Source organism: Giraffa tippelskirchi, chromosome 2 (genome assembly GCF_054371585.1).
Source record: "Giraffa tippelskirchi isolate mGirTip1 chromosome 2, T2T-mGirTip1v1.2.pri, whole genome shotgun sequence".
Taxonomy (NCBI): domain Eukaryota; kingdom Metazoa; phylum Chordata; class Mammalia; order Artiodactyla; family Giraffidae; genus Giraffa; species Giraffa tippelskirchi.
The window spans coordinates 73,037,418-73,064,230 of NC_137276.1; the positions used below are offsets into that span (position 1 = coordinate 73,037,418).

Consider the following 26,813-nt stretch of genomic DNA (forward strand, 5'->3'; position numbering starts at 1 on the left):
CTTGAGCATTTTAACAATTATAAAGAAAAGTATTTGTTCAGCTTTTGATCAGAATAGACTCAACTGCCTAAAAGTAGAAACCACGGTACATCTCTGTGTTCAACTGCCACCTTCCCCCTTCTTCGCCTCCCAGGCACAGTATCTTACTCTGTAAACACCTTTAGGATTTTTATTTGTCTCTACCTTTGTTTTTTTTTTCCCCTCTCTCTCACTTCTTCACTCCAGGAAGGATACTGTGGGATTGGCTTCTCTTATTACTGGGCCTATTAGTATGCTAGCTTTGTGGGAACCTGGTCACTCCATCCATAACACGGCCTAGGAAAGACAAAGAACTCAAATTCTTCCTTCAATCTGGGGAGAGGGGTATGTCCATGACAGTACCTTGTCCCATCTTCTTGAAATCCCTGACTTCAGCTTTCCTCTTTTCCTCAGAAATGCCAAAGGAAAAAGATGAAGCTGTCGAAGGTGACCTGTTTCCTTTCCTAACGGGCTGAACCAGGCTCCCAGCCCTCGAAGAGCCGTTCTCTTTCTGGAATTGGGTTTTCCCATACGAATAATCACCCCACTCCAGTACTCTTGCCTGGAAAATCCCACGGACGGAGGAGCCTGGTAGGCTACAGTCCATGGGGTCGCACAGAGTCGGACACGACTGAAGCGACTTAGCAGCAGCAGCAGCATACGAATAATGTAGTATCCAGAGCATTGTACTTGGAGTCGGAAGAGCCGGTTGCAAGTTTGGACACCGCCACTTATCAGCTGCGCGACCTAGGCAAGTTACTTCAGCTTTCCGAATTTATTACCCATCCTCAGGATGGCTGCCTTGAGATGAGTATGCATGGACTTTATTATTACTCTTATAAGGGGCTGAGGGAGGCAGAGGGAGAGAGAGGAAGAGGACAGAGGGAGAGAGGAAAGGGGAGAGAGAATCTACTGACCCGTTTCCAGCGGAGGTTCAGGGAAGGCCTCCCAGGACTGGCCCCAGGCACCTTTCCCCGGAGCGTGCAAAGCCTACTTGCCGCTGTTGTTTGCCCCTGCCCCCAACCCACCCCTGGCGCAAGGCTGGCTTGACGTGGCGCAGCTCATAAGGAGGTGTGAGTTGTTGGAAAACTGCGAATAATTCCAGTGTCGGTCACTCCCATTTACTCTAATGAGCTTCTCTGACGGGCCGGGTAAGCCTGCCTCTCCTCGTTGGGGTCCCATCCCCCATCTGACCCCCACTCAGCCTCCTCCTTCGGTAAGGGTAGCCGCTGCAGACTGCGCGGCTCACCCCTTCCCGGGCAGCCCCTGGCCTGTGTCCTGCCCTCTGCGCCCAGCTCGCCCGGCACTCGCACTCGGACGTCCAGGAGCTCCCCCTCGGGGCGGCGCGCGGTGGCCGCCCGCGAGGTTGGCAGCTGCGCCCACCGCGGGGCGGCCCCGGTGACTCGCCCGCCCGCCCACGTGCGTGGAGAGGAGCGAAGCGCAACCAGTCGCGGCGCCCGCTCTTGCGGCCGGTGGGTGCCTCACCTCGGAGGCCGGCGGGGGACGTAACCCGAGCCCCGCTGCCACGACCCATATTTGCATAATTCGGTCCCCCCCCAACTCTTTCGGACTCAGGGCTGGAGATGCGAGTCGGGCTCCCCTCCGAGGCGTCGTCTTGCCGGTGGTCAGCGCGGGGGCCGCAGGACTGGCCGGAGTGCAGGCGGAGCGGGCTGGCGCACGTGGTAAGAGTGCAGCTTTCTTTTATTCTTCCTTTTTAAAGAAACGGGAACTTTTCACGTTTTAGCCGAGGATGGGGGTAACCTACAAGGGTGCTAATCTTGCCGCGACTTCCTGCCTTTCCCCTTTTATTTTTATCTCCAATTGGAAAAGAGCGCGCAGCGCCAGCAAGAAACTTTCCTAAAATTTCTCTGGGTGTTTGAAGTCAGGAAGATGGCCGGCCAATTTCGAGGCGGGCAGAGGGAGAAGCGGAGCGCGGGAAGAGGAGCGGAGGCCGCTCACCGCCGCCCCGCGGCCCTGACCGCCGCGCGCGCGGGGCCGGGAGGGAGCGGGCTCGCCGCGGCAGGTGAGCGGCGGGAGAGCCGCCTGCAGCGCCGCGCTGCCTCCACGGCGTGGCGCCGTGGCTCTCGGTCGCCCGCGCCCCCGCGAGGCTGAGACTGTCCTGGCTAGCCGCGGGCTAGGGCACGGCCGGGCCCTAGAGTCAGTCTCGCGCACGGCCCCAGGCCTCGGCTGCTTTGGGGGAGGGAGAGGGGTGGCAGGCGGCCGCTCTCCAGGCTTGAGCAACTGAGACCAGCCTCCTACGAGGCCCCGGCCAGGCTCGGAGCGCTCCCAAGGCGGGCCAGGGCGCGCCAGGAGATAGAAGAGGTCACAATAGCCGACCAGAGTCTGGACCTCTGAAAAGTTTAAAAATTGTTTTGAGAACTAAGCATAAAGGTTCTTATCGGGGCCAGTTTTTTGTTTTGTTTTTTTAACTCTCAAAGGTAAAAGTGTGTACGGTGATGGCGACTCGAAACTGGCGTTAGCGTCACCGTTTGCTATCACTCTGGACCTCGCTGGGCTCTCCGAGGTGGCTCTTGGCCAGGGAAGGAAAGAATATTCCTCTTAATGTGTGTTTTGGAGTAGGGCTCGGGTGCGGGCAGAGCGCCTCTCCGGAGGGTTTTGGGGGTGGGGGACTGCGGTGGCGGCCGGTCCAGGCAGTGTGAAGATGAGGATGGGTGTTTTCGCAGAGCACCCTGTCGAGCAAACCCAGCACCCGCTCTTGTCGACCAGTCACTCTGTTGGCGAGGCGGACGCACGGGCGCGCTGTCAACAGGGAGGTGTGTAGCGTAAGGTGTGCGAGTGGGTGTGTGAAGAAGGCGGCGGGGGCTGGAGTGTGTGTAGCGGAAGTGGAGCGCGTGTGAGTGTAAGAGTGTGTGTGCGTGTGTGGCGGGGCCGGGTTAGTGTCCAAACCTCCATCTGGACGCCCCCACACAGCCGACCGCCCAGACGCGCCGGGAAGGGCGCCCGCTAAGCGCAGCAGCTGAAGGGGGGCGGGGAGCGCGCGGGCAGAGGAAGGGGGGTGTCTCCAGCTGAGGATTTCTCTCGAAGCTCCCCGCAGTTATCTGCTCCTCCGAGGGTCTACCCTCCCCTCAAGGTGCCCAAAATACTTAAACAAACAAACAACCCCAAACCTGTTCCGTTTTCGCTCCTGTATAAATAGAACAGACTTTCCAAAAAAGCAATACCGCATTCACTCTTATCACCAGCCACTTCTTTCCACCAAGTAATTCAGAAAAAAGCAGTCAGCTTCCGTGAATGCATGCCGCTTTTTCTTTTTTTTCTGCCTTCTTTTGCTTGCGGTTGAGCTGCCAAGAAAGTGAGTAGGGGTTTGACTGTAGTGTGTCGGCTCCGTTCGGTTTCTTTCCGAAGTTTAATTTTCCGGAATGGCTCCCAAACAAGGGCTGGGGAGGCGGAGCTGCCGGCACCGGATCTTCGCCTTTTTTGGAAAGTCCGGGAGAACCGGAATTCCTCCCCGCCCGGGAGGCCGCGCTGCCGCTGGGACCCGATCGCTCTCCCACAGTGGCCTAAGCCGGACCGGTGGCGCACCCCATCCCTGCCGGGCTCTGAGCCCTGGACCCGGGCTGCGGCTCGGGCCGCCTGCCCCAGACCCCCGCGGGCTGCAAGCTGGGAGTCGCTAGCCCGGAGGAGCCCGCGCAGCCGAGCCCCTATGCAAATAGGCCATGTGACGGCAAAAGCCGCCAGGCCCAGCCCTGTTCCTCAGTCCATATATGGGCAGTGACGTCACGGGCATTGAGGACCTGTCCATAAATACTTAGAGCAACACTTTCCGTCTAACCGAGAGAGCAGCAATTGATTAATAGCTCGGCGAGGGGACACACTGACTGTTATAATAACACTACACCAGCGACTCCTGGCTTCCCAGCCGGAACCCAGGAGAGAGTCAGTGGCAAATAGCCATCTTTCTTCTTAAAAAACCAGCAACTTGTTTGCTAGTTTTAGATCTGTTAGATTTTTTTTTTTGAGGGGGGTAGTTGCTTTTAAGTGTGGAGGGCACAAGGAGATACCAACCTAGGCTCAGTCCAATCCCTCTCCAAAACGGCTTCTCTGACACTCCAGGTAGCGAGGGAGTTGGGTCTCCAGGTTGTGCGAGGAGCAAATGATGACCGCCAAGGCCGTAGACAAAATCCCAGTAACTCTCAGTGGTTTTGTGCACCAGCTGTCTGACAACATCTACCCGGTGGAGGACCTCGCCCCCACGTCGGTGACCATTTTCCCCAATGCCGAACTGGGAGGCCCCTTTGACCAGATGAACGGAGTGGCCGGAGGTAAGCCGCGTGCCCCCTTCGCGAACCGGGACCCACGCAGCTCGGAGGTGGTGGGTGGGTTTTCGTGCGTGTGCGGGACTTGGAGGAGAGGTGGAAGGTGTTGATTGAACTGGATTTGAAGAATAGAAGGGGATACAGGAGGAAAGCGGGAGCGGGGACCCGGGCGTTGGAGCTGGGCGCGCGGTCAGATGCACCAGGTTGCCAGCGAACCGGCGTGCGTGCGCCGCGGCGCGCCCAGCCCCGGGCGGGCTCAGGGATAAGAGTAGGAGGTGGTGCCCCACCAGGCTGCGGGGCTTATGTGAGCCTTTCTGCCGGCGGCACCCCAACCTCCCCGATCCTGGGGTAGGGGCAAAGTGATGGGGAAGTTAGGGGCTCAGGGGGAAAGCTGAGCTTCTGGAGAGCGGAGCGGCGGGGATGCCCGAGGAAAGCGTCCGCCGCTTCCTCCTCGATAGAGGAGACCGGGAGAAAATCTCGGAGCGCGCTCCCTCTGAGGTCTGAAGGAGCGCCCCCACCTGCGCGCTGCCCACGAAGTTGAGGGGGTTGGCCCGGCGAGGAGGAGGAGATGGAGGGCGGGTAACGGCGGGAAGCAGCCCCGTGGCTGCCGAGGGAGGCCCGTAGGGCACCGGCGCCGCGAGTTTCCTTGGTGGTGGCAACTGGTCTCCCGAAGCCTGCGCACCTTCCCCGAAGCCCTGCCACTATCTTTGGGCCGAGGTGAGGCCGCGCAGGTGTGGGACAAGGCTAAAAAGAATGGGAAAGGAAACCTGTAGGCTCCTTCCATGGCAGAGCCCGATTCCCTCCAGCAGCGGGAGAAGGAGGGAAGGAAGGAACCTGGGGTGGGGAGCAGCCGGGAAATCAATGACCCCCTTCTTTGGCTCACCTCTCAGGCTGACACCTTCGCTGCACTGGCTGGGGTCAGTCTCCTGGGTAGTGTCTGCCCTAGCCGTGGGACCTCAGGCAAAGGAGAGAGAGAAGTTCCAGGCAGATGGGGAATTTTTAATACTGCTGCTGCTATTATTGGGTGTTTTCATTGGGGACTGGAGCCACAGATGGCTCTATGTGGGGGATTGGGAGTAGCTCATCCTGCTTTCCTGGAAGTAGTTTGAATCCTAGACTGTGGCTGGCTGCCACAGTAGGATCCTGGGCTAGCCTCTTCTTACTGTCTTTGGGCCACAATTTCCCCACCTGTTGAATTCTGCCCCGGCTTTACAGTGCTGGGGTCCTTGGGGTGGGACTCATGTGAGACAGAAGGGTGAGAAGGGATTCTTGGCTGCATTCTCGATGCTTCACCTCCATTCTTCTTTTCCCCTCCCCAGATGGCATGATCAACATTGACATGACTGGAGAGAAGAGGTCCTTGGATCTTCCGTATCCCAGCAGCTTTGCTCCGGTCTCTGCACCCAGAAACCAGACCTTCACTTACATGGGCAAGTTCTCCATTGACCCCCAGTACCCTGGTGCCGGCTGCTACCCAGAAGGTATCATCAACATTGTGAGTGCAGGCATTCTGCAGGGGGTCACCTCTCCAGCTTCTACCACAGCCTCTTCCAGCGTCACCTCTGCCTCCCCCAACCCACTGGCCACTGGACCCTTGGGTGTGTGCACCATGTCCCAGACCCAGCCTGACCTGGACCACCTCTACACTCCGCCGCCACCGCCTCCTTATGCAGGCTGTGGAGGAGACCTCTACCAGGACCCCTCTGTGTTCCTATCAGCAGCCACCACCTCCACTTCCTCCTCTCTGGCCTACCCACCACCTCCTTCCTATCCGTCCCCCAAGCCAGCCACGGACCCAAGTCTCTTCCCCATGATTCCAGACTACCCTGGATTTTTCCCCTCACAATGCCAGAGAGACCTACACGGTACAGCTGGCCCAGACCGCAAGCCCTTTCCCTGCCCCCTGGACTCCCTGAGAGTCCCCCCTCCACTCACTCCGCTCTCCACCATCCGCAACTTTACCCTGGGAGGGCCCAGTGCTGGGGCCACAGGGCCAGGGGCCGGCGCAGGCAGCGAGGGACCCCGGCTACCTGGCACCGGCTCGGCAGCGGCTGCCGCGGCCGCCTACAACCCACACCATCTGCCACTGCGGCCCATTCTGAGGCCTCGAAAGTACCCCAACAGGCCAAGCAAGACCCCAGTGCACGAGAGGCCCTACCCGTGCCCAGCGGAAGGCTGTGACCGGCGCTTCTCCCGCTCGGACGAGCTAACCAGGCACATCCGAATCCACACGGGGCACAAGCCCTTCCAGTGTCGGATCTGCATGCGCAACTTCAGCCGCAGCGACCACCTCACTACCCACATCCGCACCCACACTGGCGAGAAGCCCTTTGCCTGTGATTACTGCGGCCGCAAGTTTGCCCGCAGTGATGAGAGGAAGCGCCACACCAAGATCCACCTGAGACAGAAGGAGCGCAAGAGCAGCGCCCCGTCCTCGGCGGTGCCGGCCGCCTCCAGCGCCTCGTGCAGCGGGGGCGCGCAGGCCGGGGGGACCCTGTGCAGCAGCAACAGCAGCACTATTGGTGGAGGGTCCCTCGGCCCTTGCTCGTCTCGGACCCGGACGCCCTGAGATGGGACTCAGGTTGACACACCAGCTCTTTGAGGCCCCAGAGGCCCTTCGTCCATTGGATCTGCACGACAAACACTACCACCCATTCCTGCCCTTCCCTCATTTCGTTGGGCAAAGGGCCTTGAAGGAGCCTAGCACTGCCCCCCACCCCGCCCCCTCCTTTCCACTTAGAAGCAGGTCCTTCCTAAAACTTAGCCCACCTTAGTCTGGCCTAGGTGAGTTGACTGTCACCCCAAAGTAATGGGGAGGCTCCGAAAGGAGTTGGGTGGGGGGCCTCTGGCCTAGAGGGCTGATGCCTGGCCCTACTTTAAAGGGTTGTTTGACTAGGTTTTGTTGCCCCTCTCTTATTTTGACTGGTTACAGTTTTTTGACTCTGGATGTCAGAACTGATTTGAGACTTTTTCTACAGTAGTTTGGGAGATGCTGATCCCTTCAGATGGGGACAGCAAAAAGGCAGAAGCAAAGCTGATGTGCACTTTAATGGCCTGGGACTGATTTGAGGAATGCTGTACAGTGGGTGAAGCATGGCCTTTACGCTGCATTCTGTTGCCCTAGAAGTGAATCAAAGCTTATCTAGTCATCTCAACCCTTTAAGCAATATGTATTATAAACTTAGAGAACAGAAGTGCAATGTGATGGGAGGGACATAGCAATACCTGCTCCTTTTTGAGTGGTTTGAGAAACGTAAAGACTATTTTTTCAGTGTATATCCATTCAGATTTTGTGTATTTTTGATGTGCACTGTTCTCCAAGTTCTGAACCTTTGGGAAAAGAAAAACATTTATGATCTCTCGCAATGAGTCAGAGGTTAACTTATTTAAAGGGGGGTGTACATATATTCTCTGAAACTAGGATGCATGCAATTGTGTTGGACGTGTCCTTGGTGCCTTGTGTGATGTAGACAATGTTACAGGGTCTGCATGTAAATGGGTTGCCTTACTATGGAGAAAAAAAAATCACTCCCTGGGTTTAGTATGGCTGTATATTTCTGCCTATTAATATTTGGAATTTTTTTTAGAAAGTATATTTTTGTATGCTCTGTTTTGTGACTTAAAAGTGTTACCTTTGTAGTCAAATTGCAGATAGGAATGTAAATAATGTTACTGGAGCTGACTTGTTTGGTTATTAGCTCTTAATAGTTGTGGAAATACAAATGATTTATTCTAACACAAAACCACTAACTAAAGTTCAGATAATGAATGGTTTATGACTATAGTGTAAATAAATACTTTTCAACAATATTTTTGCTGCAGAAATTATTTATGCAAAATTTATTGGGTGTGACTTCAACAGTACCCAGTGGGTTTTAGTACTTTGACCAAGCCATGATCTCCAAGTTTTCTTTGCTCGTCTTTCCACACTAGCCCTCTTGCGGCAAAGCAATCTCCATTCATAATCAAACTCAGAGCATTCGCTAGCCTTCGGGGATTTCCCCCATGCATTAGTGTAAAAGTGGGGAGGCGTTGTTTTGACTCATTGTTCCGTCCTCTGTATCAGCCTATAGCTTCTCACTGCTCCTGAGTGGGCTCCGGAAAATAAATACTTACAAACAAGTGCCCACTCGGAGACTACATATTTGCAACTGCTTTCAGAACCCTGACCAGAGCCTGGAACTCAGACGAGATGTGGCTTTGTGGAAAGTGTGGTGGCGTGGTCAAGCTGGAAATGACTTTCAGATTCCAGGATTAGTCTCATGACCACAGAAAACTTTTTGAAAAGCGCTATCGCCTCTTCTGATCAAAAATGCACTCAGACACTGCTGATGACAGCATTAATGGGCTACCAAAGGAATTACCCCAGGACTCATTTCTCTCCAGCTATCTCCCCGATTACACCCATTTGGAAGGATCATTCTCTACCATAGGTCTAGTGGGTCCAGAGACAAATACTCAGCTTTTTAGATGATAAAGGTGTACACCAGCCTTAAAATCTCAAGACAATATGAATCAAATAGGCAAATATGGCCCTTCGTTGGATAATGCTTTGCAAAACAATACTCTAGGGGTCATTTTAGTACAAGCCTTTTGTAGTGATTTTAAAATATAAATTAACTGCCCCCCCCCAATATCTATCTATAATACAATACATTGTCTTTGTGAAGTTATCTTTTTTACTCTAAAACTGGACCTGAATAATATTTATCTTCACTCTCTGCCTCTGGATCCTTACACAAGTGTAACACATTGGAATGCCCACTGTCTAGATACATCATCTGAAAACTGTGTCGTCTCTCCTTTGTCACTAAGACATGGCTGATAATAGATCACTTGTATTTTAGAGTAGCAGACAGTGGCTGCTACTCAGAGAAACTCTTTTTTGGCCCTTAACAGCACTAGAATTTGAAATCTGATTTGCGGGGATAATTAACCCTTATCTCTTCCCTGTCCTTATTTCAAAGATGCACAATACCTCTCATAACTACTAAATGGAACTTTCTAAACTCCGGTGTCAGATCGTTCTAGTGACTGGTGTCATCCCATTAGATTCATTATTTCCTAGCTTGTTGGCAGAGTATCATCCTTGCTTGGCCAATTTTGTTAAAGAAGTTACGTATACAACAATGCCACATTTTGATAATTGTTTTTAATAATACTCTGCTAAAACATCATTAAATTAAAATAAACCTAAATGAAAATGAAATGTTAGTTGCTCAGACAGGTCGGACTCTTTGCCATCACATAGACCGTAGCCCGCCAGGCTCCTGTCCATGAGATTCTCAAAGCAACAATACCGGAGTGGGGTGCCATTCCAGGGGACTTTTCTGATCCAGGGATCGAACCCAGGTCTCCCACGTTGCAGGCAGATTCTTTACAACCTGAGCCACCAGGGAAGCCATAAATACACTTAAGTTTTCTGTGATTTATAATTGTCTTGCCAAGTTTTAATTTTAGAGCACCTTCAATCAAGACAAGGTAAACAATCATTTACAAAGCAACAGACTCAAGTCTTTTTTTTAATAAGATGAAAGACATTTTGATAGTCAAATTGATTACACAGTCACTTTTGCCTTGATGTGGGTTCAGTGACCTGGCATTACCATACCATAAGAAATACACCTTGGTGTTTTTTCAGAGCCAACTTTCTGGGTTTTACTCCTTGATTCCAACATGTTAGGTCAATCTTTATTGTATTTTACTCAGCTTGAAACATTCAGGATACTTTTCACAGGCGTCTCATTTTTTTCACTCTGCCCAAGAAATAAAGCATATAAAGCTAATATGTCTGCTCTCTTTTTGTCAATATGCTTTATTAAATAATATAGATGTTTCAGCTGTTACTGGGAATTCTTATTAAAAATAAATATCCAGAGACTAATTCCTTAAAGATCATAATGCAGTTGAGATGGTTCAGCACACATTAAAAATAGGTCTACTAATTTTAGGTTAGGTTTCCAACTATTTGTAAACCAGGCTATTTAATTTCAATATCCTAACTGCTAATGAAACTAAGGCAAATTGTTTGGTATATATTAAAAATGGTTGTAGTGACATTTTAACAGTTCAATACAACTTTGGGGGCGGTGGTGGGAAGGAAAGGTCATAATCACCTCACCACAAGTGCCTACAATGCTGCCAATCCAAAGTAGTTAAACAAGTTTTACAGAAAAAGCAAAGACAAGAAAATATTTAAGTCCAAAGATTCCTTCCTCCAAGAATGAAAGTTGTTTTTCTTTTTTCTCCACTAGCTTATTTTCCTTAGGTTAAATATAAAAGCAGTATTTTTGTTGCAGCAAAATAGTGTGGTTTCATGTTAGATAATTTCAGATGTGTTTTCAATCAGGCTGTTTCAAAGATCACACACAGGGAAATAAACTATTAAGTTTATATTATTACTTGGACTTTAGAATCTCCAGAAGACCCTCAGTTTTTTAGTACAACATACTCTTACCATACAGACTGTGAACCTTTTACAGTAATTCAAATATAGACATCATAGCAAGTAATATATTCCTTCTCCATTTTGCAATAATCAAATGAGATTACCTCTAAACAATTTCAAAATGCCTTTATTTTCCATAAGTACAGATTTTAATCCAGAAATGTAAACACCCCAGATCAGAAGATTCGTTATCTATATGGGGCTTAACAAATGATTTCCTCCTTTGACACTCATTGCACTGTAAGAATCAATGGTCAGCTTCTGTGTGTGATGTGAAGTTCTGAATTCCGAACAGGAGAGTTACAAGAGTGGCCCTGCCTTCAGGTTAGAGTTGAATAGTAATTGGCAGAGTCCTGAATTAAAGACACACTATTGCTTCTTCAGTGAGCAGAACTAGAGCACAAGATTCTACCATCTGGAATATATCAGTGACAAGAATCCTCCTGAGATGCCTAGACTAATGCACCTAGAAGGGGATAATGCAGAAGGAATAAAAGGTGTTGTTTTGGGGAAAAGTTAAAGGCTGTTAGTGTTGAAAGGTCAGATAACCCACTCCTGTTGACCAACATACATTAGTTTAAAAAATGGTTCATCAGTTTCACTGGTAAACAGCAGTTAGTGTAAATTCCATCCATGCAATTCAGACTTATTAAAAAAAAAACAATTCCCATAAAGTAGTAGGTAGATATATAATACTCTAAATTGATATAACCAGAGAATTAAAAAGCTTTAGAAGTATTAGACAAACTTTCATCGATGAGAGGCAGTTATTGCATTTGTTATTCAACAGAAAAGTTAAATGATTAGTATCATTGTGCTCATTAGTCTTTGTAGGAGAAGACAACTTTTTTCCACAGTTGTTACCCATATTACAGGAGTATAAGGAAACACAACAGCAGCACATGATCATATCTAAGAGTTTATGCAGAAAGGTGCAAGGCTTTTCTGCATATTTTGTCTTTGTGTTAAGGGTATTCTTTCCTCAGTGGCTCACTAAAACAAGTTAATTTTGTTTTCACCATTAATTTACTCAGAATTTATTAGTGAACCAAAAGTGCCACTGTTCTTACTGAACTAAATTAGATATATATTGCTGTTTGGCTTGCGATAATTTCAGTTACTCTTTTGAAAAGCACCTTAGTCTTTTCATTCAACTTGTTTGTACTTGAAAACTTTAAAAATTTTCATAATGAAGTTTGGAAAAACAATTCCTCCTTTATTACTGTCCTATTGCCAGAATGAGTTTTTGTAGATTAGTTTAATGTACTCCAGGTTGTATTATACCTTAAAACATCATCATCAACAACTGTTCTAAGTTGGTCAACTTTTTGCTACAATGTAATTCAAAACAGGTAGGTATGTAATTGATAATCACACACATTCATCACTGTTATGAAAAAAAACCCCTGTGAACAATTTTAAAGGAAGTCATCATTTGCATATCTAGAACTTAATTTCAAACAAAACAGCATGAAGAAGTGCTTCAAACTCCCCCTAAGGTATAATAAATCACACCAGAATGGGACACTGTCATAAAACAACTTAGCAACCTGTAAGAAATGCGTTATGCCTCTGTGAGGTTTTACAGCACAGTGGTATATCATGTTGAGTACCATCTTTTTTGTTTTTTAAGAAAAATCATTAAGAATTTGCTTTTCCATTCTAAGTTTGGCAACAAACCTTCCTTCACTCTGGGCCTCTGTAACTCAGTGTGCAAAGAGGCAAAGGCACATACTGCTTCCCTACCGGGTCATCACTTTCCACCAATAGCAAATCCCTCTTTATTAGATATTAGAACTCAATTACCACCTGGGTAAGTCAATCAAGAGGGCTTAGACAACAGCTGGGCAAATTTTAATGTGTTTATTTCTACAGTTTGTTTTTATTAAAAGTTTTGTGAAAAAAGGAATCCTATAAATAGTAAAAAGGGGGAAACCGGAGTGTTCCTTGGCCTGAAGCAAATGGTGTCAATACATTTGTAAACAAGGTAAAGCTGCTCAGACTATTAAAAGGACAAAGATAAAACTAGTCACAGATAGCACAACTGTTCAAGAGGTTCAAAGTGGGAAGTGTTTTGTCCCAAGTTTGGGTGCCCTAAAGTGGCTAGCAGCATAGTCAATTCTCAATCCTCTAGCGCTGGTTATCTGTGCCTCTCTTCCTGCAGAAAACCCACCCCAGACGAAGGAAGCACTGACTCTCTCCTATTTGAGGGTGACAGTTCTAAGAACATTGCCAGCAACAACACAGCTGGAACCACCAACCCCTGGAATATTAGAGCTCCTGAGAGAATTTGAAACAGTCATCAATGTTTTCCTCTACTTTTGCAGGAAAATACTGAAAGTAAATAGGGGCACACACAATTCAACAGCTGGCTACCAGTGTTTTACATTCAGTTGTTTGGAAGCATACTGATTCAGCTCTGGTTAGAAAATACAGAATTACTTTATTACTTTCTAAAGTACACTAAGACATAAAAGTCACTTCAGGATAATACAGTTTTTGCATTGAAGACGAACCTACAATAAAAACATCTGCTCAACTCTAGATCTGGAGACTCAGTGGGGAAGCCCTAACTGATCATTTGAGATCACTGAGATATACAGGTGCTTGAGTTGCTTAGTGTTTGCTGCCAGCATAACCGAGATATGGTTACTGGGCAAGGGGAGGAAAGAAAAGAAATCTTGTCCTCTACATGCATAGTTAGTTTGAGTGTAATCCCTCAACTCTGAAAAAATGGATTTCATTTTCACAAAACTTAATTAGGCCGGACAGCTCACTTTAAATAGCTCAGCTCTTTAAACCTAGTTTTTACCAATGACTTGAACTAAAAACTATTCAAACCACTACATCATGCAAAGTCAATAAGTTAGAACTATAATAATAAGCAGTAAAAGGACATAAGGACACAAGTGGAAAACAAACCCTATTTACCCAGAGGAGAGCGGAGAAAACCACTTTGTGTATTTTGAATAGGATGGGAACAGAGGAAAGAAAATTTTCATTATGGCTTTAAGATGGAAGCACTTCAGATAAGTCCCCTGCCCCCTCCCCCCAATCCAAACCCCAGTGGCAGTGACAGAGCCAGGAAACAACCTAGCTTCCCCGCCTACTCCGCCCCCAAAACCGTGCCCGATGGTTGCAATCCAGTCGCCCGCGCTTCCCAAGACTCCCGAGGAAGCGGCTACTGCCATTCCAGTAGATCCAACGCCCAGACTGGGGGAAGGAAGAAAGCCCTTGTGATGGGGTAGCGGCCAGCCAAGCCTAGATCTGAGTAGGGCAAGTGTTCGGCCCACCGCTTTCGGGCGCCGGCGGCTTCAAGGGAAGACCTTGGGACCTGGATAAGGCTCCCCCTCGCACCAGAAGTCATCGGCCTGCGGGGTCTCCAGGAGCCACACTTCTCGGGGCAGGTCACAGGCCGAGCCGGAGGCCTCCTTGGCCCTGACAGGCTCCAGCACTCGGTAATAGTGGCAGTCCCGGCCGTCGTCGGGGTCGTAGGGCGGGGCCAGGATGTCCAGGAAGGCGGCGGGCCCGTCCACAGCGTCGATCTGGTGCAGGTTGTCCCGGTGGGGCGTGAGGAAGCACGGGCCGCTGGCCTCCGTGTACTCTGCTCGAGAGCGCAGCACGCCCGGCTGTACCGCGTCCCGCTCCCGGGGCTGCAGAGGCGGCTCGAACTGCTGCTCTGGTGGCGGGGCCCGCGGCCGCTGCCCGCTGCCCACCTCCAGCTTGTCCATGCAGCTGATGCGCACAGTCCCGTAGAGCACCTTGAGGATGCCGTGCATGCCCGGGTGGTCGTGCAGCGGGATGGAGGTGCCGCTCTTGAGCAGGAACACGCCGAGGCTGAAGCCGTCGGTCTCGCAGATGTGCATATAGGTGACGGGCGGCAGGTTGGGCCGCAGCGGCTGCAGCGTGGCCTTACGCGGGGAGATGTTCAGGTCCTCCGCGCGGACCTGGGTCAGCAGGCTCTTCAGCTTGCTGAGGTTCTCCGGGAAGCCCTGCGGCACCGGCGCCTCCAGGCCTGGCGCCTCGCCGCGGTCGGAAGAACTGCGGCCGCCCCCGCTGCCCCGGAAGGTGAGGCACGCCTGGCGGGCGATCCGTTGGATCAGGGAGGCCATGTTGTCTCGGGGCATGCCCTGCAGTTCCTCCGCGTGCCGAGGCCGCCCCCCCCCGCCCCCAGTTTTCCTCCGCCCTTTGCGGTCACCGGTGGCCGCCACGGCTGCCAGCAGCCCCCAGCGAGGCTGGAGGCCCCGCAACTACCGGTCAGTCGGGCGCGCGGCACTACAGCTGCCAACCTCAGCAGCCACGCGCCGGCAACGGCCGGGCGTGCCCACCTTGCGCCCCCTTTGAGCGCGCACGCGCACAGCCCACAACCCGCACTCACGCTCGGGGAGCAGGTACCGGCCGCGCGGACGGTGGCGGGCTTTGCTTTACGCCAGAAGCTCCATTCACGCGGCCCGCACCTACGACGGTGATCAGGCGTTCCCGGCGCCCTGCAGAGCATGATGGGACTTGTGGTCCGGTATTCCGCATGCGCTCTGAGAGAGTTCCCTTTGTCTTCTGGAAAAGGGAAGGATGAGATTTGTGGGTCATAAATCGACCTGCATTACAGTTCCAAGGTGTTTGCTTCTTAGAAAAAAGGTGAATTGGGGCACACAAGGGAAACAGCCAATTAACTACTACTCCCGGCATTCCTCTGCATGGTGGGGTGACGCACTTCCATCGTCTGGCTTGTGGTATAGTGTAGGCTCCTGGCCGTCACCGGAACCGGGCAAGAGGGTCGTTAACCTTGTGGCGCCACTCCGGCTTAGTACGCCCTCCAAGGTCGTTTTCCTGTGGCCTTAGCCCTGGGAAGGAGGCTGTTGAGTTAACTTTAGCTCCTTGTGGCCGCACAGGCAGCACTGTTTGCTGGACCGCGCTTTCGTAATTTTCTGTTTCTGAGGAGATGAGAGGGTCACCACAGTTACTCCCCACAGCCGTCCCCAGCTGTTGTTTGCATCAGGGTCTGATGACACTGCTCTTCTGGTTACAGAGCGCAGTAGTTTTTTTGCAGGAGCTTGAGAGGACATTTGGTCACTGATTCTGTATACTAACGGCTATCAAACCTGAGTTTGCATAAGAAACACCTGGTTAGGGGAGGAGGGGAGTTATTCTAAAAATACGGAGTCCTGGTCTTCGTCCAGAGATTGGTTCACTAGATGATTCTGAGGCTCCTATGAGAAACTGTTGTGAGAGAATCAGGCAAGCTCTTGATCTTAACTTACCCCGAGTCTGAAGTCCTTTTGGATTTCCGAACCTAAACATGGGTTTCTTACTCATTTTGAAATTGGAGTGGTTTAGTAAATTCTCCCTAATTAAAAAAAGGCATGCTCTTTTAGTGGGCTATGTAACCTGTCTGATGAGCACTCAGTATATGCCAGGCGTTGTGTTAGGAGCATCACCTAATGAATATTAAACTAATCCTCACAGCAACTCTTAAGAGATAGGTATTATTATTAATCCCAGTTTGCAGATGAGAGAATAAGTTGCAAGAGGATAGTGAATTATTGCCAGGGCCTAAGCAGCAGCGCAGAGATAAGTACAGTTTTATCGAAACCAGCATTTTGAGTTGGTGTTGAAAGCGTTAAACGCAGAATTAGGATATTGTTTTTCCAGCCTACTGTGCTACTTACAAGTTGCCTGTCTTTAGCAGACTTTACTCTTTTATGTCCTCAATGTAGTCACTTGTAGAATCTGGAATCAGAGTAACAGACATTCTGAATTCTCCTTACTCATCAGAAAACCCTGCGAAGCTTTATAAAAATAAAGATTTGGAGGTCAAACCCCGATTCAGAAGAACTGCTGTGAAGCCCAGAATTTTTATTTTTAAGATGCTCCTTAAGTGATTCTTAGTTATCAACCCAATTTGAGAAGCACTGATCTGTAAATAGTGAATCAGTTCTTAATATTTAGTGATTTTGATTGAAGACAGTGATTGTTTCAGAAAAGCAATTTTAAGGTTTACTTGTTTTCAGGGTTGCCACGTCATTGTTAATTATATCTGGTGATGCACAGTGGTCCTTTGGAAGAACACAAATCACTATGCACTGGGGCTGCTCAGTTGTTTCCGACTCTTGGAGACCTCATGGACTGTAGCCCACCAGGCTCCTCTGTCCATGGGATTTTCTAGGCAAGAATACTGGAATGGGTTGCCATTTCCTCCTCCAGGGGAATCTTCCTGACCCAGGGATTGAACCTGTGTCTTCTGTGTCTCCTGAGTTGCAGGCAGACTCTTTACTGCTTGAGCCATCAGAGAATCCCTGTCATTGTTAAGGTACTTAAATATACTGTCAAAATTCACCATGTAATGAAATTCCATGCAGTCTTTTTCCAAAGCAAGGAATATTTAAGAGAAAGATGCCCTCTATCCATTTAAAAATCTAAAATAAAGATTTTATTTATTGATTTTATTTCTATTAAGGTATAATTAGTGGGAGGTATAGACTCCATGGGCTTCCCAGGTGGCACTATCCCTGGGTTCGATCCCTGGGTGGGGCTGGAGGAGGGCATGGCAACCCACTCCAGTATTCTTGCTTGGAGAATCTCATGGACAGAGGAGCCTCATGGGCTATGGTCCATAGGGTTGCCAAGAGGCAAACACACCTGAAGTGACTTGTACAACACAACACATGACTCCACAGATCACAGACTTTAGTAACATACAGGTGTATTTGATTTCCAAATCTGTTACTTATTAGTAGTTGTCTGTACTTATTTAGCTGAAGCTCATCTATAAAATGGAATATTAAGATACATATGTAAAACATCAATGATAGCATTTAGAGCATAGTAACTCTCTCATAGTAGTAGCTATTATAATTTGAAAGTTACTAAAAATGGTAAAGGCCAATGAATTTAAGTAATATTCAGCGAATATTAAAATGGAATTTGCTTGTCTTTAGAATTAGCTTCAAGGTGTAGAGATTTGAAAAAAAGATTATTGAGACTTTCCTGATGGCCCAGTGGCTAAGACTCCACACTCCCAATGCAGGGGATCCGAGTTTGATCCCCTGAGTTTGATCTAGTGCTCAGGGCACTAGATTTCACGTGCTGCAACTGAGAGTTTGTATGCCGCAACTAATACCCAGTGCAGCCAAATAAACTAATTTTTAAAAATTTATCTTTAGAAAAAGATGATGTTTACTGGTTAACCATTCACCTGGTAATACCATCCCTCAGGTCCTTGCAGTTTTTTGTCTGGCCAAAGAATTCAAAGTTTCCTAAGACTGCCTTTACCAGGATCACCTGGAGGTTATTTGTTGATCGTACAGATTCTCAGATCATCTCAAAATCTGCATCTGAACCTTTTGCACGTTAAAGTTTTTAAGAACTGCTAAGTGTCCTTAAGGCATATGGTACTTTTTTAAAGACCACAAACAGGCTACTTTCATAATGCCTTTTTGAAACTGTCTTTAAGGACCTCTCTAATGGATGGACTTCATCCTAAGTGCTTCTGCCCTTAAGAAGCATTTTATTTGGCCTTCTGCCCCACTGTCAGTAGCGTAGGCTGACTGAGTTTCTATTACCATTAACGTCCTTCTTTTTATGGTCCTTGTTCTGTTTTCCTTTGTGTGGCAGTATAGATGAATGACGAAAAAAATGAAGACCGAGAGACATTCAGAAAAGAGAGCAGATAAAAGAGAAGTGATAGTGAACAAGTGCTAGAAATACAAGACAGAAACAAGATTTGGGAAAAATTTGGGATTGATGGAATCTATCATTTGATAAATAGTATTTATTGGGTACCAGCATTGTTCTAGGCTTTGGGGATTTGACAAGGAATATCTGAATTCCCTAAAAGGAATTTACCTACAAGTGTGTGTGTGTGTGTGTGTGTGTGTGTGTGTGTGTGTGTATCTTGGGTATGGAGGTTGTTACATAATACAAATAAATGAGCAACATAATTTCAGACAGAGATGAGTTTATGAAGACAAATAAGGTGGCAGTATGATACATTTGTGTGTGTATGTGTGTGTGTTGTGTGTTACTGAGTTGTCAGAAGTGACCAGAAGATAACATTTGCGCTGCTCCTGAGTATTAAGGAGTCAGCCGTGGAAAAATCTGGTTGTCAGAGCATTCAAGACTAAGAAAACATAGCTCTAAAGGATATTAAACAGAGTATTGGAGACCGTGACTTTGACCAGGTGGAAACAAGCTTTGTGAATTGGAAACAAATGAAGGCTGGTGGGGTTAGATTATATGGTGACATTCAGAGTTACTGGGGAGAGATGAAGTTGGGGAGGCAAGCAAGGACCATATTACACAAGCCTCGTAGGCCCTGGTTACGGGGTTATAGGGAGTTGAGGGCCATGGTAGTAAGTTAGATTTTATTAAAAGTGTAGTGAGAAGCTTTCAGAGAGCATTGGGTAGGAGAATTACTTGATCTGTTCTATTCTCTCTGGAAAAGAGATTGATGGTGGGTGGAATGTAACAGTATGGAAACCCCAATTGAAGGCAGTAATCTAGAGAAAAGAAAACTAATGTAAAGATTAGGAATCTACTTTGGAGGTAGAGCTGACAGGGCTTGCTGATGAGCTGTTGCTTTGGCAATCTCTTTCTTAAAGTATATTCTCTCCATATATTCTTTTTCATGAGTTGGCAGTTTCGTGGTAGTAGGTAAGGTTGATAAAGCTTAAATCTCACCTTCAGCCCACATCTAACTATTAAATTTAGGAATGAAGGAAGCACACAGAAGCATGAGGAAAGCTGATTTTTTTTAACAGTTGCTTAATTAATCATGAAGCAAGAAGAATTGGAAGAACCCCCAGCATACAGACACACACACACAGACACACACACACAAACACGCACAGCATCTTAATTCTACTTGCTTAGTTATAAGATCTCTTCATTTTTTAGGAACTTGGTTAGTATTTTTATCTTTCATCGTTCTTTCTCTGGTCCGCTTCTTTATGAGGACTAATTTTACTTAATTCACAGATAGATCACCTTCTGACTTTTTCTCAAATCATTTTTCAGAAATTTTGTTCATCTCTCTTTATCGCACTCAGACCCAGTCAAAAGAATACTAAAATACTTACATTCTCAAATGCTCTTGAGTTCCTAGCTTATATTAGTTCATTTGTTTGTTTTTTTTTAAGTGGGCAAGAAGATTTCCTTTTATTCCCCGTAGTTCTTGCCAGCTTACTCCTATATCTGTCTTTTAATTTAGTACAGAACATGATACATAAATTGACAAAAAATTTCTACTTTTGAACTCAATTATATTTGAAATATTTGGGGTTTCTAGTGTAGCTTTCAATTTTTAAGAAATTTAGCATATATTTTTCATCCATTATCATGAATGAATGTCAAGTTGTAAGAAAAAATAAATTGTGAAGGCAGAAGAACTGGTTCTCGGCATGGCAAACATATATACTCTTTTTCATTTCATTTATCTAAAATTATAACAACATAACTCTCTTAATTCTGTCCATGTCTGCTGCTGCTGCTGCTGCTAAGTCGATTCAGTTGTGTCTGACTCTGTGAGACCCCATAGACGGCAGCCCACCAGGCTCCCCCGTCCCTGGGATTCTCCAGGCAAGAATACTGGAGTGGGTTGCCATTTCCTTCTCCAATGCAGAAAAGTGAAAAGTGAAAGTCAAGTTGCTCAGTCGTCTCAAACTCCTAGCGACCCCATGAACTACAGCCTACCAGGCTCCTCCATCCATCTCCGCTGAAGTCTTATAAAGTAACTCCGCTTCATTCTACTCTGATTTAACGTTGTGTGGTTATCTGAAATCAGATCACTTTGTTGCATGGGCTCTTTATTTAAATATGCTAAGCCCAGGAATTTGTAGTATTCAGGTCACACTTTAGGTGTTGCACTAAAAAATTATAGAGGTTGTGTTGTGTGATGTAACTTTGTTTTCTAACCATATGATTGTACACACTGATGTATGTAGGGTTGGGATGGAAAAGGATTTAAACTGATTCCTTTTTCTCTTCTTTGCCATACAGTCAATGGGAGGCTAGGGAGAAAGAAATTCAAAATTGAGAGCATGGAGAGGGAGGTTGAGGAGGAAGGAAAAAACAGATGTGTCTTTTGGAAGTCAATAATGGAACATTTTTGCTACGCTCAGTCTGAAGCACTGCCAAAGGCCAAAGAATAATGGAATGGGTAGCCTATCCCTTCTCCAGGAGATCTTCCCAACCTAGAAATCAAACCAGGGTCTCCTGCATTGCAGGCGGATTCTTTACCAACTGAGCTATCAGGGAGGCCCTTGGTAAAGGCCAGGTATCACCTGTTTTTGGAGGTGACTTAAAATTATGACAGCCACTCTACCAATTTAATATTAGGAAGGTTTTCCTCTTCCTTTAAGTAGTTCAATTATTGTAAGACCCAAAATAGTTCTGAACTGTAAATTAAACCTAAGCACCCTTTACCTCTCTTAATTAATTTTTCCCCCAATTTCATGCTTCTTGTTTTTCTTTCCCTTTAAGAAGACATCAGCTATCTCCACCTCCTCCGCTTCCCCATCTGTCCTTTTCCTCTTGGCTGAAAGAAATATTTTTTTAAACTTTATATTTATTTTAATTAATGGATTTGAATCGCAAGTAGTGAAACAGTTGATGTTCATCTCCAAGAGGCAGTGAAAGGGAAAATCATCCTCTTTAACTTGGCAGAAAAGAAGTTAAACTGGATGTTCATTGCTGGTGCCTACCTGAAAAATGACTGTGAAAGGGTCAGAGGAGTGCTCCAGAGTTGTGTGTTCTTGCAGGGAACAGATGCTATAGCCCAGAATCAAGGGGAGTGAGTATGGAAAAACCCTTCTGAATGAAGTTGTGCTTTCCTGGGAAATGACTTTCTCAATTAGTCATTATTGCTTAATGACTTATGATCCATTGATTTAGGATCATGTACCATAGGGAAAAAATATCAGGATGCAATTCAGCTGCTTGGATTAGCTCTGATTAATAAAATCTACCATAAGTTTATCATATTTTCAGTTGGGCAAGGTAAACAATAAGTTTTTTTAAAAAAATGTACTCCCTCGAGTGTTCACCTGAGAATACCTCCTGGGACATTTGACTGACTTTATATAGGGACACTGTCTATATGTGTTGCTTTGGAGGAGTAAAATGCTACTAATCAAAGCCTTTTGAAAATAAGCAAACAAACAAAAAATCTTATCCAATTAGATGGACAGCATTTAGAAAAAGCCTGAGAAATGACAGTATTATTTGAAAGTGGAAAGCAGGAATCAAGGAAGAAAGAAAATAGACTCACAGGATACCAGTTCTACTTCTGGTTCTAGCAACCCAGTGGGTGACTGTGGGTAGGTCATTTCACTTCTTGGAACCTTAGTTCCCTAATTTGTAAAATGAATAATTTAGATGATTTACTACCTTTCTTCCAGCTTAAAAAAACCTATAAATTTAAAATATTATATGAAATTAAATAATATACTGCAGAACATTGCAAAAGACACATTTAAAATGTATTTTTAAAAACCACATGTGAAGAGAACCTTTAGTAACTTGTATACAGTGGTATCTGATTTCTCCTTTGTGTCTCTGTTGTCTTTCTAAAGGAGATTATCTTGAAATTTCCTTAGTATAAATTATTGAATAAAATGAGCATGAGCTCTTGTTTAATGTTATTGTTACTGTTAAGCTTCCATAGAATTTTTTAAGGAAAACTTTTTTTTTCATTCTAAGCATAAATTATGCAACAAGAGTGCCATGTATTGCTATTGGGAAAAGCAAAACAGGCCTTGAGTTAACTACTCATTTCAACAGGACCTGCTGAGGTAATTGACAACTAACATCATAGCTCTAGAAATTCCTGTAAGGCAGCAGAGCTTTAGTTTAATTAGGTAATTAGCCCTGGTCAGCCTATAATGAATGCACAAGCAATCAGCAATGAATTTGGGCTGCTAAAACCTATTTTTCTTTTTTGTGTTCTTTTGCTTTCATTAACAACTCTAGCTACTGAACAATTTATATCTTCACACTAACAATCAACGTTATCATCAAACTCTTTGCAAGCCATAAAGCAGTGAGACCTGAGGTTGGTTATACAACATTAAATGATTATGTTAAGTAATGCCATTTATTTGCCTACCCATCCTGCTGTTATATTATGTTACACAAATAGAACTTTTAAAAGAAGTGCACACTCCTTGATTTTGATGATTGCTTTATTTGTCAAACCCAAGCAACTAGTAAGAGATGTACCTCAATTTGGAGTTCTTTCTCAATGACTTTCAGCAAACTGTAATAAAAGGAAACAGTTCCATAAATCTACCAAAAGCAAGACCCTCAAAAAACTTTTTTTTTTTTCTTTTGTGGCTTGAAGAGTCTTATGTTTGGAAGGGCTTGAGATAGAATTCAGAAAATGAAAGCCCTCACTTGGCTATCTTTTCCTGTTTGGGGACAGTTTTTAGTCTCATGGATGACAGAAGGAATCATTATGGTTTTCCTCACATTCCTCCACTGTAAGTCTTTCCAATCCAAAATGGCAGAAAGGAAAAGGAAGAAGAGAGGGGAGTGACAAAAAGAGGAGAGGAAGCTTTCATCAGTGACATTTTGGATTGACTAATTCTTTGTGGGAGAGTTAAGTTACCAAAGAGGTGGAGGTCATGTTCCTAAGACTTAATGTTGCTAAGTGTTAATGTCAAGAAGGCATTTGTGTTGTTCTGGTTCTGGATATGTGAACTGAAATACTACATTATATTTCAATCAGAAATGGGTTTTGAAAAATGAACATTTTAAGTTTCTATGGGAAGACTGTATATCTACAAAGAGATTTAATTAGCCTTATCAGTAATTAGTCTAATCCCATTAGAATTTACAGAGTCTGATATACAAAGTGTTCTTACAAAGTTGGTGTTCTGCTTGTTAATAATCTAGTAATATTTGGGGGAAATAAACCAATGTTAGGAAATTAGCTAGCCAGGAAATTAGTTAGTTTGGGAATTAATTGAAGGAATATATTGCTTACTATTTAAGCAGAATTAGGAATGTATAAACAGAATTTTTCTTCTGATTGGAGTATGAACATTGGCTTATAATTTCTTATCTTGAGGCATCCCATCTGGCTGGTCTTAGAAATATTTTTTTACCTAGCAATAACTAGCAATTAAAGTTTCAGAAATGCCAATTTTAATCAAAACTCATTTCCAGAATAGAAAATTTTTTGTGAACTATATAAAGCCTCTTCGTTTTATAAAATTGACTGTTTTGAAAAAGTAATTTAAATAATTCAGAGCCAGAATTAAGATGTTCCAGAAATGCTTAGAAAAATAGTGCAAATCCTTCCAATTATGGTCATTTTTACTCTTACCATGGGCACAGTAATTTCACTGGTATTAATGTTTTTATCATTCAAATATCAACTTTAACAGTTAGCTCATGTGAAAGCAGAGTTTCTCAACTTCTGCATCATTGATGTTTTGGATTGATAATTCTTTGTGGGGGCCATTCTGTGCATTGTAAAATGGTTAGCAATATCCCTGGCCTCTACCTTCTAGATAACAGTAGCACCAGTTGCCCTCTACCTCACACCAGTGTAATAGCCATAAGTATTTCCAATTGCCTCCTACCTCATCTCACTGTGATAACCATAAATATTTTGTTGAGGGGCAGAATTGCCCTCGGTTGATAATAATATAGAATAAGACTGTGAAAGTTTCTTTCTTTAGAAGTATTCCAATGTTGAAAAAATTAAGTGTGTTGAATTTGGATGTCTAGATAATCTTTAGTCAGTGAAGTCTTAATAGAGATAGAACAAATGAATCAGACCTCTGCTGACCTCCAGTTTGGAGTGGTTTGAGGGGGCACTGGAAGAATACTCCTGTTCCCAAATGCCAATTGAGTTTCCCTAATGGCTTGCTGTAGGATTGGAAGTTTGAATTTTTAGAAATTTATTCTTTCCATCAAGATGCAAACATTCCTAAGAGGAGAATCCCTTTACACTAAAACCAAAAGTTTAGTTTTCAGCTAAATACCAGCATGTTATTAAATGTATACCTACTTTTTTAACTTATGGCAAGATCTTTCAGGAAGAGGACCCAGAAGAAAACTACCTTGGGAACTGAGAGTTGGTGGGTGAATGGGAAGCAAACACCATATGTGGGAAAAGGAGTGATTAAAGGGAGACGGAGAACACTAAAAAAAGAGCCTCTAGACCACATTTTTAGTGGGTCAGGCTGAGTTGCTCTTGCCATGTTTCAGTGTTTGTTTTTTTCCTACTATTCCCTGTATGTTTAGATTCCATTCTTTTTCTTTTTTTTTTAGAAGACGACTAGTAGTTGGTTACTTTGTTTGGTTTTGTTTTTAATTTTAGTGTGCATTCTTTGCCACTCTGTGTTGGGTATCCTAAGTTGATTTTTAATTTTTAAAAAGTCATGAGTAAACCTAAAAGTCTAAAGAAGCACTGATTAGATTACCTGACATTTAAACCTATCATCCACAGTGATGGAAGAGATATGAATGATGTCAAGGTTGATTTTCCCGCATTGTTCTCTGGCATTGTTGCCAATCAGTGACTGACAATTTCAGGCCTATAAGAGGGCTGGATCATCTAGCATCACTTAGCGGGTACCATAAGGGATGGCCCTGTTTGTGGAACTCAACATCTCATAAGTAGTTGTTCAGGCTGATATTAAATTTAAAAACATAAACTTTCTAGGAACTTCCCTGGTGGTCCAATGGCTAAGACTTGTATATTGTAACTAAGAGTTTGAATGCCACAACTAAAGATCCCACATGCTGCAACGAAGATCAAAGCTCCTGAGTGTTGCAACTAAGACCTGGCACAGCCAAATAAATAAATATTAAAAAAAAAAACTTTCTAAAGATTAAAATAATGCTTCATTAAAAGGAACTTTCTAAAACGTAAGAGAGATGGAAATCTGATGGCTAACATGCTGAGGCCTGTTCCAGGATATTTTCGTTAAGTGCCTTAGTAACTTCCACACTGAGCTTCAATGTAGCTAGAGGATTTCAATTATTCAGGATGGATTTTTATCTGTTTTTTTTTTTTTTAGACGAAGTTACTATATCTTGGCACTCAGCCAAAGACCAAACCTTTAAGTATAGGTTCTGTTTATTTTTCTTTTTTTCATCCAGTGTCATCTGCCTGATTTCTTCCTAAAGTGAGGGAGCCAAAATACATCACAGGTCACAGCTTAATTTAGACAACAGGCATCTCCTTTGCAGGGACTTTCAAACCCTGATTCATTTATGACCATTTCTCTGCTCACTATGTAAAGTTACGGATGCCTTGACTAGTTAATGATCTTTTACCTTCTAGTGGTTAACCCAACCTGTTTTCAAAAGTCCAGTTGAACTTGAAAGTAAAATCAAATATTTTTTCTTGTTTGTTTCACCGGTACTTGACTATAGTTTACTATTTTACATTGACCTCACTTTTTTTTTTTTTCTTTTTAGGTTCTTTGCCTCAAGCTGGACCAAATGGTTCCTCTTTTTTAGTTTTGACTTATGCATATTATGTAAGCAGTTGTCTTAATATTATACGTGATTGACAAATTTCATTCTTAACCCTTTCAGCATAATTTTTCCAATTTAGTATTATGTTTTTACCTTTATTCTCTCAACTCAGATTTTCCCACAAACTTTCACATAAAGAGTGTTTTATTGTTGATAATAGTAATAATAGTACACTAATACTGATGGCCATATGTATTCACCTTTTAATAATTTTCTTTAGCCTTTTTTTCTTCTTAAAAATATAGGAACCTATGAAAATGATCCCAGTCCTGCTTTCAAATATTGAGTTTCCTTGTTCCCCTTAAGGTTGTTATTGTTTTAACAGTATCAGACAAATATATGCATTTACAATTCCAATAGATAGTCATGATTTCACAGAGTGATAATCACAGATAAGGTAAAAACATTGAATAGAAGTTTAGATTGTTTCAAAGAAATAGTAAGCAGGAAAAAACTTTAATGATTTTGAATTCACATTACCTTTACTTACCTTTTATTCCTTTTTGTTAGCTACCCAGCCCTTATTTATTCAGCCCTATTTATTACAGACATTGGTAAGTAACTACCAATTTTTTTAAAAA

At 44.9% G+C, this 26,813-nt stretch overlaps 3 protein-coding genes across 11 annotated transcripts in view; 2 read left to right on the forward strand and 1 right to left on the reverse strand.

Moving 5' to 3' along the window:
• The first annotated feature begins 1,441 nt into the window (after positions 1 to 1,441).
• Positions 1,442 to 8,105, forward strand: EGR2 (early growth response 2). Of its 2 annotated transcripts, none has more exons than XM_081569000.1 (3): positions 1,442 to 1,700; positions 4,193 to 4,301; positions 5,615 to 8,105. In XM_081569000.1, exons 1-3 carry the CDS (start codon positions 1,602 to 1,604, stop codon positions 6,862 to 6,864), a joined length of 1,458 nt encoding a protein of 485 aa, XP_081425126.1. In that variant the 5' UTR covers positions 1,442 to 1,601; the 3' UTR covers positions 6,865 to 8,105. The 2 variants fall into 2 exon arrangements, with proteins under 2 accessions (XP_081425126.1, XP_081425127.1); XM_081569001.1 differs by having other exon boundaries at positions 1,489 to 1,700; positions 4,093 to 4,301.
• A 2,747-nt stretch (positions 8,106 to 10,852) lies between these two features.
• Positions 10,853 to 15,418, reverse strand: ADO (2-aminoethanethiol dioxygenase). Its single transcript, XM_081569003.1, has one exon. It carries the CDS (start codon positions 14,868 to 14,870, stop codon positions 14,058 to 14,060), a length of 813 nt encoding a protein of 270 aa, XP_081425129.1. The 5' UTR covers positions 14,871 to 15,418; the 3' UTR covers positions 10,853 to 14,057.
• The window catches only part of LOC145537959 (uncharacterized), a 475,282-nt gene continuing 463,703 nt past the window's right edge, over positions 15,235 to 26,813 (forward strand). For all 8 annotated transcript variants that reach the window (XM_081569004.1, XM_081569007.1, XM_081569005.1 and 5 more), the window contains exon 1: positions 15,235 to 15,378. The gene's annotated coding sequence lies outside the window, so the exon portion shown is untranslated. The remainder of the gene's footprint in view (positions 15,379 to 26,813) is intronic.